At 56.9% G+C, this 13,836-nt stretch overlaps 1 protein-coding gene across 1 annotated transcript in view; it reads right to left on the bottom strand.

Moving 5' to 3' along the window:
• The window catches only part of TRIM29 (tripartite motif containing 29), a 26,124-nt gene extending 14,925 nt beyond the window's left edge, over window positions 1–11,199 (bottom strand). Inside the window, exons 1-3 of the mRNA XM_049611683.1 lie at window positions 10,296–11,199; window positions 2,250–2,345; window positions 1,236–1,469 (exon numbers count right to left, since the gene is read on the bottom strand). Coding sequence (XP_049467640.1) covers window positions 1,236–1,469; window positions 2,250–2,345; window positions 10,296–11,099 — 1,134 coding nt within the window. The 5' untranslated portion in view covers window positions 11,100–11,199. The remainder of the gene's footprint in view (window positions 1–1,235; window positions 1,470–2,249; window positions 2,346–10,295) is intronic.
• Between the last annotated feature and the right edge of the window lie 2,637 nt (window positions 11,200–13,836).

Here is a 13,836-nt window from a genome sequence, read left to right as displayed (position 1 = left end):
CAGTCGCCCACGCGTGCAGACGCAGGAGGGGGGGGGCGCGTGGGGGGGCGGGACCGGGAGGGGGGGGGGGGGGGGGGGGGGGGGGGGGGCTCCTCTGCAGGGGGCTCTCAGTCCAGCTGGAAGACTCAGTACCCGGAGCCAAATGCGCTGGATTCAAGACACAGCTCTGCTACCAACTAGCCACGCTTGTCCTCATAAGTTTCTCCCTCCGTGAAATGAAAGGGTTTGACCAAACTCCACCGGAGGCTAACAGCTCTGATGGAGCTGGTAGTCAGATATGCGACTCTACGGTTCCCACTTCCACAACTGGACACTTCATCCTACCTCACAGGGGTTTATGAGAGTGACACAAGCTGTAGCATCTTTGGGAGTGAAAGCACTAAGGAAATGCAAGGAACTTCTACAATGTTCTGGGTCAGCCATGGCACTACCTCCACCTTTACGTGCCATACTCAAGCCTGCCTCACGCTTTGTGCTTCTCCCCTCCCTTCCCCCTCACTGGAGGGTCCCTCCTCTTTCTCAAACCTCTCTGGGCCTTCAAGACCCAGTTCAAATTCCATCTCCTCCACAAAGCTGTCTTAGATTACTCCTGCCTGCTTGCCCTTCCCAGAGCTTCCACAGAACTTATCTTCCGAACCACATGCTTTATCATTTAATTACACACTCTTCTATATTGCTCTCTAATTGTACACATCTTATCTCCCCAGCTGGATTGTAGCTCCTGGGGGGCAAAAACCATATCTTGTACTTTTCTATTCTCCACAGCACCTAGCAGAGTCCTGGGCATGCTGTAGTACCCAAAACACTCTAGCAGTTGGAAGGATGGGTGGATGAATAGACACACAGATAAGATCAAGGACAACACATGGGTAGCGCTTACATGCCACTCCCCCACAACCACAGCAGGCATCGCTAATCAATCCCAGAACTCTTTCCTACTGAGCCCGAAGCAACGTTAGTACATATCAACTGAAGTTGGTACAAGGTGATATTTGTGTGCCATCTTTAGAGTAGACAGGAAAATGGCTTGGATGGAAAAAGTAAATGGGCAGATGGGATGGAGGATGGATGGATGGATGGATGGATGGTGGGTGGATGGATGGATGGATGGTGGGTGAATGGATGGACACATGGGTGGTAGATAAATGAATGATGGACGGATGGATGCTGGATGAAGGTCTGGGAAAGCAGATGGAAGAATTGAGGGATTGAATGGTGGACGAATTCCTTGTTACCTGCAGAAATAGCACCGAGTCACTGATGCTTTGCATCTGCTCCCTGGTCTGCTTGTCCTCATGCAGCACCTTGGCCCTCTCGTCCAGAGCATCCACGATCACCTTCACTTGGTCCACAGCATCCTGCTCCCGCTGCTCCAGGGCAGCCCTCACTTCTTCCTTTTGTTTCTCCAGGTCCCTCACCAGGTCCCGGAAGTTTTGCTCCAAGATAGCCTTCTCGTTGGTGGTGAAGCTCTGGGTCCAGAGTGAGAGGAGAGAAGAAAAAAGGCTTTCCGTAATTAAAAAGAAACTCCCTCGAGGGATATATCTTTAGGTTCCCAACCCAGAATCAGAGACAGGCAGGGTATTTCTACTGCCCCAACCCAGCAAGCCTGTTTGGTTAAGAATCTCATTCAAAGGCACCATTGACATCATCTATTGACAGAGATGGCCAGGGTTTTTTACAGCCCATTCTTCCTTATCTATCTGTGACTCCTCCCTGGGTGGGTTGACTAGAGCCATCATTCCAACCTTGGGCGATTCCAGAGACCCAGAAGTTCCCCCATGAGTCAGGCTGTGCTCTATGAAACTCAGCTAGAACCAAACATCATTCAGAAAGTGAATTGATGGGCTGTTTATGCAGCCAGGGTCAAGAGTCAGTGATTTCGGACTGTGGTTGGTAGTTACTCAAACCATGGCAGGCATACATCCAGCCATACTGGCACAAGTCAAAGGACAACGTCATGCATTTGGTGGCCGGGTGGTCTGGTAGACAGACCAGACAATGGAGGGCCCTGGAGGACCGGTTGATGTAGGGACTTTATTTGCTAGGATGATGTCAAATGAGCACAAGGTGATGGACAAGATCCCACCCAAATGCCTGGCCCAGACTTAGAAGGGGAACTGGTGGGGATGCCAGAGGGGTGGGAGGAGCCAGAAGAAGTGTGCAGCATAGATGGGGGCCAAGCCTGGCTCCTCGCAGGTGGGACAGGTGGGGTGAGCCCACGGCAAGGCTGAGGCATGGAGGCGGCCCACCTTGATGCGGTCCTTCTCTTTCTGCCACTTCTCAGCTTCGTCTTCAATCTCGATGATCTTGAGCTGCAGCTGTTCCTTCTGCAGCGACAGCTCTGTCTGCAGGGAAGGAGCCAAGGTTGGAGAAGTCAGGGAGGAGGAGCACCAGAGAATCCAGGAGTGGACCCATCCAGGGGGCCGGCTTGGGCAAGGTTCGCCACCCAGCCCTTTGGCCTCCATTCTGCAGACAGTCATCGGGACCCTAGGTATTCCAGGCACTGTGCCCTTCATCAGGGATCCAGCAACAAGCCAAACACTACTTTGCTATGAACTCGGGCCTCGGGGGCTGGACATCCCAGCTGTGTCTCTATAAGGACTAAACCTCCGCCAGGTCTGTCCGCCCAAAGTGAGCAGGAAGGAGGTTTGTTTATGGGGTTCCCCCTCCTTTCAATGGACCTGTGGCCACTGGGGAGAGGGAAGAAAGCTCCTGTCTCCTTCAAGCTTGGGGGAGCAAGGGACCCAGCCAAGCTCAGCCCAGCCCAGCCCAGGGAGTATCCCGTGGCAGTAACAGTGTGCAACGTTTCTGTGCCATGACGTGGGGCCTGTGTTGCAAGCAGGAGCCCAGGCTGCAACCAGCGGGGACTCCTGTCTGGACAGGCACAGCTATAAACCTGTTTACAGGAAAGAGAGTGCAGTCTGCAGTTTGGGCAGGATGGGGACCTCTATTCAGGGTCCCTGGAGGAGGAAGGGGAGACCAGTGAGTGAGGCAGTGATAGGGGGGCGGAGGGAAGGATAAGAGAAGACAAGCAGAGATTCCAGGGACCTCTGCTCAGGGGAGGACACAGGCTGCTGGGGTCTGGGGTGGGTTGGGAAGGGGACCAAGGAGAGGTGCCTTGGGAGGGGAGCTCTAATGGATATGGAAAGTATGGATAATACTTTCCTTCCATTTGGGGAAATGCCTTCTCTGGAAAGCAGCTACCACAGAGACGAAAGGGGAGGCATGAAGCCAAGGCCAAGCCGATTAGGCCAAGCCAGGAAGCACCTCTTTGTTCTGCTGGGCCCCCTGCCAGTGCTCTCAAAGCACCTTCCAGCTCAGAAGACTGGTGGGTGATCTCCACCCAACAGGCAGGAAGACTAAGGCATCTGAGAATACCTTGGGGTGCTTGCGGTCACCCCACTACCCTGGGTTTTGAACACAGAGTTCCAAGCCTTTCTCCAGCTGCCTCTTTGAGGAACCCACAAGAAGAGTCAAGATGAGGAGGCCACAAACCGCTGGGAATGTGAGCTCCGTTGGCACGGAGTCCTGAGCCGGGTATAGACTTCGCCACACGTCACACTTAGAGTGCTCCACCCGGACGACAGGAGGCCACCTGGGGTCCCTCAGCACATGCCCAAGGGGAGTGGATTGGTAGTGGAGACAGCTTCCCTGGCTTTCTTGGAAAGGGTGCCCAGAGGGCCAGGGAGCTGGTGGAGAAGATGGGGAAGGCCCGGGGCAGGAGGTGTGGAGCTCCCTGGCCCCTGATCCCACCCGCTCTCTGCCCACGCTCCTGCGCCCTCCAGGCAAGGAGACTCTGAGTTCTCAGTAAGCATCCGCCCCACCGGCAATGGGCTGAAAATCCCGTAACGTGGAAAACGCCATCACCAGAGAGAGAAAATGGTGGTCCGGAGGAAAGAATGAAGGAAGTTGAGGACAGGGTCCGGCCTGGTCTCTGGAAAAAGGCTGGGGAGAAGCCAGGAGCTGATAGACACCGCGGTGGGGGAGCAAAGGAGTAAGACCCCACTGTGGACACGGAGACTCAGCCTTCGCGCTCCCTGAGGATGCAGGGCCCGAGAGCCCAGGCCACAGAGAGTAGAGCAGATCCAGTGGCCTGGAAGGACCTGGGTCATAGGAAGAGACAAGAGTCTGGACAATGGGTCTGTGCCAGGCACCTTGCCCACCCCGGGAGAGCAGCTGGGTGAGGCCCGAGGTCAAGGGGACAGCTGGAAGCCACTTCCTGACCTGGCTGGAGGCGGGGAACTGGCCAGGCTCTCTCTCCCCTACCTCAGCACCCCCAGAACAAGGCCTGATGGACAGGAAAGCAGAGAAGGAAAGTGCATTCACTCCCACCCCCGGGCCTGTGGCTGGTGGGGGGCAGGGGCAGCCCTCCCATGAACGAGGCTGGGGGATCCAGCAGGGAGCCCACCCACAGCACGGGACTGCGAGTCTAAACATTTGGATCCAGTTACCGCTGCCCCCAGGAAAGCGACTTAAGTGCTCCGTGCCTCGGTGGCTCTATCTTCCGTGGACACAACAAGAGGCCTGCCCCCCAGGAGGTCATGGGAAGAGCTGGGAGCAGGACAGTGAAGCTGTCAGAAGGTGCCCAGCACAGAGAGAGAGCCCCGGCCTGTGGCCCAGCATCGTGTTGTGTGGGGCACCTTCTGTGGACCAGGAGCCGTGCCGGACGCTCTCGCTCGGGCCAGGCTTGGCAGAGTGAGTGCAGTGTGGCGAGCAGGCCAGCGGGGCACAGGCCAGTGGGGGGGTGGGGGGGGCGGACAGTGCGATCAGGTGGGGCCTAGCTGGTGTCCAGAGGTGAGGACCGCAGGTGCGGCCTTGGGATACACAGTGAAGGGTGCACACACAGAGGCCTGCATCGTGGGGAACAGAAGCCCGGGGGACCCTGGGGAAAGCAGAATGGGGATGAGGGAAGGCCGACCTTGCCAGTGGGAAAAGGTATGACCAGAGAAGGTGAAGGCCAGAGGAGTCACGTGCAGCCAGCAGCACCTGCTAGCCGCTGTGGCGGGAAGGGGGGACATGAGGCCGGGCTGGGGCCTGCAGGTGAGGAGAAGTCTCACCAGACAAGCGTGGATTCGCCGGCCAAGAGAGTGGAAGAACCATGGAGTAAGAAGGAAGGGGTTAGCACGATGGAGAGCCGGGGCCAGGGCGGACCCTAGAAGCCCATCCTGCGGAAGAGAAGGAGGGAAGAGGGCAGCGGGGCTGGCAGAGGTGTGGCGAGGAGAGCCAGAGGGGAGGAGGGGGAGGCGGCGGATCTGGAAACATGTGAGGGCAGGGGCACAAGTGGAGCCACACTGTCTGCAGCAGTGGGCGGGAGACTCAGGGCGGAGGAGAGACTAGTCTCCTTCTTTCTTTGGGGCACTGGGAAAGTCGGACACAGGCTGGGAGGGGGCCTCGCAAGACCAGACTTGCAGGACGCAGCGGGATCAGGGAAGGGCCCTTGGCCTGGGAGCCCTGTGCTGCTAGAATGGTCCTTGCTCGCCTCTGGGATGAGGGCTACGCTCTTCGGAGAGGAGGGTTTGGGGTGAGACCCCTGGGGACGCAGCCAGCATCTGCGTGGCCCTTGGCAGTTTCTGCCCGCTTAGCAGGGCTGCACGAAGCTGGAAAAGGCGGGATGTAGGAAATAAGATAACGTAGGAAGGCTCCGCGATCCTGGGTTCCCCCACAACACTAGGAGGAGGAACGACACTTAACTGTATTATTGAATATCACCTACACGTGTGGCGTTGGCTCCTTTAACCTGGTGTCACCCCATTTCACAGATTCAGAAACGAAGGCCTAAGAAGATGACGTACCTTGCCCGAGTTCTCACAACTAGAAAGCGGCTGCGGCCAAGATACAACAAAGGACTCAGGTCGTAGTATGTGGCCCCTTCACCTGCAGCCTCTTCTCCGCATCTTCGGGGACAGCGTCCTTCCCCTTCGGTCCTGCTGCTGGGGCCTCAGCTCCCCACCCCTCCATCGCTGTCTGCACCTTCCTCATCACTTCCTCCTACTCCCGGTTCATTCCCTCCACCCTGCCCAGGCCTGTCCCTAAATGCCTCCTTTGTTCCCTTCTCCTACACTCGTCTGGTTGCCTCCCGCTCTGTTGCCCGGGATGGGCACTGGGTAAGCCACCCTGCCTGCAAATCCTTCTGGCCTTGGGGGACCAGAGGTCTCCCTGAGAGCAGAGTGATGGCACAGCAGCCGGTGCCTCCATCCGATGGGGCCCTCAGACACACCCGAGCGAGCGCTCACCTGGACATGTGACCTGCATGCCCCCAGGGAAGGGGGCGAGGAGGCTGTGATCCTCTTCTGGCTTGATTTGACTGCTTGATTTGACTTGATTTGATTTGGCTCTGATATTTGCCAAATGAGCCAGTTAATTGCCAAATTTGTACTCTCAGACAAATGGTAATTATCTGGATAAGGATCTGAAATGCTGGATGGATTTCCCCATTTCCACCCAGATGTCAAACAGCCCAGCATTAGTCTGTCTCACTGAGGCTCACTGTCCCTTCTGCTTCCTCGGGTGTCAGGACAGGGAAGGGGCGACTGGGGGCAGACACAGTACCACCCAGGCTGGCTCCAGACCAGCGGCGGGCCCTTGAGAACGTCGGCCCGCCTGTCCAGGCCTCAGTTTCCTCCTGGTGATGTTGGACGTGATCCCTGACTCCCAACCTGGTTCCACGTTAGAATCCCCAAGGGAGACTTAAAAATACAAGATCCCAGGCCTCAAACCCCTGAACCAGAACCTCCCAGGGAAAGGCCCAGGGAGCAGTGTCATGATTCACCCGCCAGGTGACTCCAACCTAAGGATGGCTGTTGGGAGCCACTGGGCCCAGTGGGCCCCCCCCCCCCCCCGGAAGGCCTGCCATCACCTGAAAACAAAGTTTAAAATACTAGAGGGGCACCTGGGTGGCCCAGTCGGTTAAGCACCTGACTCTTGGTTTCGGTTCGGGTCTTGATCTCACAGTTTGTGGGTTCGAGCCCCGGGTCGGGCTCTGTGATGGCAGCGTGGAGCCTGCTTGGGAATCTCTGTCTCCCTCTCACCCTGTTGCTTGCACGCTCCTGCGCTCTCTCTCAAAATAAATAAACTTTGTTTTGAAAAATGGTAGCGAGGAAACAGTCACCGGAACAGTCCGAACCCCAGCTTTGCCGCTCTGCACTGTGACTTCAGGTAAGTCTCTTAGCACCTTCAAGCCCCTGTCTTCATCTATAAAATAGATGCAAAAGCCCATACCCTGTGGGGCTGTTGTCAGGACTAACATGTAAACATCTGGTGCATAGATGTGTCCATAAAAACGGATGCGTCTCCTGCCACCTGCCGGTCCCTTTCTTCCCATCTCCAAATAGTTCACAGGATAAACTGCTTCCCCTCGGCACCCACAGGCGAGTGCTCCCCCATTCATGCCTCTCCAGGCTGCCGACCCAGAGCCCAGGCCAGACCCACGCCACGGCCACGCAGCTGGTGGTGCAGAGGCCGGGCAGGTCACCCTCGAGCAGACAGCCATGGGCCAGGAGGAGTCCTCCCTCCCGAGTCGATGCAGCGGGAGGGACTTGGGATAAGGCAGGAGGCGGGCCTTGAGACACAGAAAAGGAGGGATATGTGCAATGTAATCTCATCAGCCTACTCCAGCCCGTCCAGAGGCAGGAGGGCAGACCGGAGGACATCTGTGGAGCGGGACTAGAACATTCTGGTCTTGGATCCACCAGAGGAAGGACTGTCATGCTTCCGCATCAAGTGGCCTTTTCCCCAATACCGCCTCCGCTCAGAGGCTCCAGGGAGAGTTGAAACCCAGGAGATGAGCACCCCCGCAGCCCTGGGTGTCCTTTGCAGCCTAATGCAACCATTCAAGGTAGCTCTAAGATGACCTCACCTGGGCCTTCACCGGCCGGCCTGCAGAACAGGTTCTGGACGGGGCTCCTTGCAAAAAAAAACCTGTGTGTGGGTTGACGTTTGGGTCTGCAGGGGATGCCTCCAAAGGACGCCAGGATTGACACGCTTATTCATTTCAATCAATCAACCCACTAACCCCGCTCTGTGCCAACGTCCCCACGTCTGACATTCCAGCAAAGCCAGGCCTAGACAAACAGCCGTGCTCCAGCTCAGCCTCCCGGCTGGCCCACACCACTCCCTGCCTACCCCCCTTGGCTGCTGGTGCACGCTCGTGCACACGCACACACACGCCGTCTGAAGTTCCCACCGTTAGTCACTCCGGCGGATCAGACATTTTCCTCTGAAAGCCCCTGTAAAGCATGCGTATCCTGGATCCCATCCCCTCAATGCCCTGCCTCTCAGTTGCTCTCAAATCTTGGAAGAGAATCAGGGGGCTTCTTCCTCTACATGCTGGCACAGATCCCTTCCTCTCCCCGGGCATGTGTCCCCGTCTGCAAGGTGAAGGAGGGGACAGAGGAGACTGCTACAGTCCAGCTGGCCTGGCATTCCGCCCTCTACAAGTTGATGTTGATCTACGGCTGCTTCTGTGTAACTGGGCGGATGTTCCCCAGGCTTGTTTGTGCGTCTGAGCTCTGCCTCCTGACCTACATCGTGAGCCCTCAAGGGCGAGGGCTGTGTCTCTGAGTCCTGCGGCAGCCCCAAGCACTGGAAGGTGAACTCTGAGTTTCTGGCGCCTCCACAGAGGGCTGACCAAGACCCTCGAGTCCTCCAGGGGCACTTGGACTTTTCTTAGGTGATACTTTTGTTTCAGACACACTTTGCGGGCAAACCCTATGTATAAAACAGATAAGAATGTATTCTGCTTGTAGAAGTGGGAGCCGGAAGCCCCTGCCTTCTTGGCACCAATATCTGCCCCCCTCCTTGTCGGGGAGGTGTCAAAGACATTTCCAAGAATCCTAGGACTCCATGGGGGAACTTGAAAATCACCAGTCTAGTCCAACACCTTGGTTTCACACATGGAAAAACCAGGACTGAGAGAGCGGTAGGGACTTGTCCACAGTCCAACGGCTAACGAGAGGCAAACCCCAGGGCTGGACCTCGGTCAGGCCTCCCAGAACCCTCTGCAGGGTTTCGGTCGCAGTGGATGAGGATGATGGCCCTTGCTCTGTTGTGGTTCCCCAGGTAAGCTCCCAAAGGACGGGTTCCACGGCTCCGCCCCAGCCCCGTCTCCCAGCGTGAGGCTTGAAGCCAGGCTGGGGTCCGGGGCGTCGGGAAACAGGAAACACCTCCCTGGGCTAAACGAGGCCTCTGAAAAGGATCTTTGGGTCTTTCCTCATTTGTAACCCGTCTGTCTCTGCCCAGGGCTGTGGGCACCAGGGGTGCAGGAAGACAGTAATCGGCCAACTCTCGGTCAGAAAGCCTGAGCAGGGAGGAGTCCCGGGCTGCCCCATCTGGATGGTCACAGAAGCTGTTGAGGAAGGTCAAGTCCCCCACATTGAGCACCAGGAGGTTCACGCCGGGGGGGAGGCTGTCCACGGCCACCCGCCGTGTTGGTGTTACAAGAGAGCAGGACGCAGCATCCATGGGGCTAGGGGCAGCAACCACAGCTGAGCCTTTGGCCCAGAACACCTTCCCCAGGTGTAGCACATTCACAAGCCTCCACACGCCTCTGCTCCTCCCCGTGGAAGCCCAGACGCAATCACGTCGACAGAACCCATGCAAACACTTACGCATCACCTACACAAACATATGCACTAAACACCCACACGCACATATCACACACGCATATATACGTACATCCCGCCCACACGCAGACTCCAACCCTCGCCAAGTAGTGTCCACCTACAAGCATAGGCACGTGCACACGCAACCACACAAAGCACGCAGGGCCGGCCCAGCTGAGAGAAGGACAAAGGAGGCCACTGGGGACGGCAAGAGACCGGCCCGGGGATCAGATAAACAACAAGAAGCCTCTGTACTGCAAATGCAAGCTCTAAAGCCAGAAGAAAAGAACGTTTAAGTGGCCCCCAAATGCCCTCCCCCTCCCCCATCACCCCTGCCCCAGGGGTCAGTCCTGCTCAGGTGGTAAGAATTATTTGGCCCTCAAATTAAAAAAATTAAAAAAAAAAAAAAGAATCGCCCCAGCCAGGCAGAGCTCAGGATTGAGCACTGATTCTCTGATCAGACTTGAATTTATCCTATGACCTTGGTCAGGCCCTCAGTCATTCCTGCCCCTCCGTTTGCTCATCCAGGCAGTGCCCCTGTCTCCAGAGGCCTCAGAGCATGAGGGAACTGCCTCTGCCCCCCCAGCCTGCAGGCGCAGAGGGGCAAGAAACGTATCCTGAGAGAGCCAGGGACCGACGAGACTCGAGGCCCAAACCCTGGGAGCCCCCAGCGCAGAAGAGGCCCCAGCAAATTACCTCCTTCTCGGCCTTGGCCTCTTCCACCGTCACCGTGCTGTGGTTCTTGTGCTCCTGGAACATGCAGAGGTAACAGATGCAGGTCTGGTCGGTCTGGCAGAAGAGCTCCATGGTCTTGCCGTGCAGGGGACACTTCCGGGCCTCGAAGTCCCGGATGGGCTCGAGCAGCTGGTGGTCGCGGAAGGCGGCACCCTCCAGGTGGGGCTTGAGGTGCAGCTCGCAGAAGGACGCCTGGCACACCAGGCAGGACTTGACGGCCTTCTGCTTGTTGCCGATGCACGAGTCACACAGGACCTCCTCGGAGCCCGACTTGGAGCGCAGGAGGAGGCCGCCGTCGGCCCGGGGGTAGCTGTTGCGCCGGGCCTCCCCGGGCTCCACGATAGACACCGTGGGCTTTCGGGGCTCCGAGAAGATAGACTTGCGCAGCTCCCCCTTCTCGGCGAAGGAGACGGGCTGCTTCCTGGCGGCCCCCAGCTGGAGCCCGGCGTAGGGGGACCTCTTGCCGTCCCCGGAGTCCATGCTGAAGTAGCTGGAGCCCTTGTCGTCCACGGACTCGACAAACTGGATGATGGGCCGCCGCCACTCATTCCCCGAGAACAGGGCGCTCTTGCCCTCCCCCGGTTTCGGGGCGCCGCCCAGGCTCTTGCCCTCGGCCGCCTCCCCGCCGTGCCCGTTGGTGGTCTTGGCATCCTGGCCTTCGCCCTTGGCCCCGTTCTCCAGGGCGCCGTTGGGCCCCGGCGGGCTGCGGGCATCCCTGGCTTCCGGGCTGGCCCCGTTGCTTCTGGAGGCATCCGCGGCTTCCATGGCGGGTCACTGGGCAGGCGTGTTTGGGACTCGCTGGGGCTGCAGGTGGGTGACCTCTCGGGCCGGCGTCTCGGAGGGGAGTGGGACAGACGGCAGAGCCCAGAGAAACACCTATAGGGAACAGGGGAGGGGGAGGAGGAGGAGGGGGAGGAGGAGGAGCGGAGGGAGAGGAGGGGCAGCAGGCCCAAGCCTGACACAACGGGCCCAGGAGGAGCAGGCAGCTCCCAGAGCCAGCAGAGCGGCTAATTATACAGGGGGCCACGCCCTGCACATTCATACCTAACCTGATTTCTAAAGGACCTGGGTTTTTGTTTTCTTTTTCCTCCCCTGGTTTAATTATCTTCCACAGCTCAGCAGGCACACGGCCTGCTTCCTTCCGACGCAGCACCGTCTTCTCCCGAGGAAGTGGGGGGGCCTCTGTCCTCGCAGGTGGGCGGGCTTTGCTGAGCCAAAGGGGCGCCTGGGGCGAAAGGTGAGGTGTCTGCAGAGGCCCGCGAGACAGAGGGCTATTAATTGGGTCACACAAGCCAAATAGCCTTGTAATTTGCCGGATTTCAGAGGAGAGACTCCCCACCCTGGGACGGCGAACTTGCTTCTCACCTTAAGGGGAAAGGTGGGTGCAGTTCGATATGGACTGTAGGATGGGCAGCGAAGTGGCTACTGATTACTGAACCCCACTTGCCAACTTCCAGGCATCGACCCAGGTATATCGCCTACATGAGCTCGTTTCAACCCCACCATGACCTGTTCGATAATCCTTTTTTCATTTATTTATCCGTGTTCATTTATTTTCGAGAGAGAGAGAGAGAGTGGGGGGGGTGGGGGAGCAGAGAGAGAGGGAGACAGAGGATCCGAAGCACAGAGCCTGACGCGGGGCTCGAACTCATGGACTGTGAAATCATGACCGGAGCCAAAATGGGACGCTTAACCAACTGAGCCACCCAGAGCACCCCAATGACCCTATTTAATAGGTGAGAAAACGGAAGTTCTAAGAAGATGATTCGCTGGCCTACGTCAAGTGGCAGAGTCGAGATTCGAACCCAAGGCCTCTGAGCTGCCGATGTTCCTTCTTCAGCCGGGGTGTCACGGAGCCGCCTGAACGTCTCAGTGGAAGATGACCTCTAGAAGTCGTGCCTATCCTAGCAGCCCGAACGAGATGCACGCGGCCCTTACGTTATTTCTACCCCCCCCCCCCGGTATTCTTTTTTTCATGTTTTTTAATAGTTATTTTTTTATGGAGTTTTGTATTTTAATTCCAGCAGAGTTAACAAGTAGTGCGATATTAGCTGCGGGTGTACAGCAGAGTGATCTGACAATTCCATTCATCACCCAGTGCCCATCAAACCAAGTGCACTCCTTAGTCCCCGTCACCTATTTCCATCCCCCCCCCCCCCACCTCCCCTCTGGTAACCAGTAGTTTCTTTCCTTAAGAGTCTGTTTCTTGGTCTCTGCCTTCTTCTTCTTTTTTTTTTTTTTTTCTCTCCTCTGCTCGTTTGTTTTGTTTCTTAAACTCCACATAGGAGCGAAATCGTATGGTATTTGTTGGCCCTTATGTTATTGCTACCAGAGCAGGTCAGAACCTGTGTGGACTAAGACACAGAGTAACAGTCATGAGGGGGGTGCAAGCAGCGGCAGGCCGGGTGGCTGAGGCCCTAGGCCCCAAACCCTTCACCCTCCTGTCTCCACAGCAGTTTTGTTGTATGGCTCAGAAAAAAAAAAAAAAAAAAAAATCTGCCTGCCCCTTCTGGGCCAGGCCACAGAAAATACCCTCCGAAAAGAGGCCAGTGAGGGGTGAAACTCAATCTCAGAAGGGAGCTGTTTGAGTATGACCGTCATATAAATACAGACCTCAGGGAGCAAACTGAGAAAGATGACTGCCATCGCCTTCTCTCTCTGACCACCTGCAGGAACACTGGGGACCCTCAGCTCCTGCCAAGACATGCTCTCGGGTCACCTCTGGCTGCAACCCATTGCCACGGTCCTGGGAAGCCAACACCCCCATCGAGGAAAGGGCTGTACTTCGCCGAGGCTGGACGGGACGGGGCGTGGCGGCAGGTGAGTGTGGTGGGGGTGGCAGGGTCTGGGCTGTGTGGAGGGGAGTGGGCTTCCCTTCCTTTCCCTACAATCCAGGTCAAGTTCTGGGGGCCCTGCCCCTTTGGCTCACTAGGTTGAACAGCTAATCCTTTGCAATAACAGCCCCTGGGAGCAAGAGCAGAGACAAGCTTTTCACAAAGCAGCCAGAGTTTTAAGAACAGGTGGGGGGTAGGGGCGCCTGGGTGGCTCTGTCGGTTGAGCGTCCGACCTCGGCTCAGGTCACGATCTCGCGGTTTGTGCGAGATCGTACTGGCTTGGGAGCCAATAGTGTGGAGATTTATTGACATGTACTCATCCTTTTGTAAAAAAAAAAAATGTTTTTAATGTTGGGGCACTTGGGTGGCTCAATTGGTTGGGCATCCGACTTTGGCTCAGGTCGTGATCTCACAGTCTGTGAGCTCGAGCCCCGCGTCGGGCTCTGTGCTGACAGCTCAGAGCCCGGAGCCTGCTTCGGATTCTATGTCTCCCCGTCTCTCGGCCCCTCCCCTGCTCATGCTCTGTCTCTGTCTCTCAATAATAAATAAATGTTAAAAAAAATTTGTTTTTAAAAAGAAGAGGTGGGGGGTAGTGTTGGAGATGGAGAGAGCTGGCTTCATGAGGGGCTTTCTTCTTACCTGATGTCTCTGTTCCCAAGCCCTACTAA

This window comes from Panthera uncia, chromosome D1 (genome assembly GCF_023721935.1).
Source record: "Panthera uncia isolate 11264 chromosome D1, Puncia_PCG_1.0, whole genome shotgun sequence".
NCBI lineage: Eukaryota > Metazoa > Chordata > Mammalia > Carnivora > Felidae > Panthera > Panthera uncia.
The sequence above is the reverse complement of the archived record's forward strand: the minus strand, read 5'-3'. Positions and strand labels throughout refer to the sequence as shown.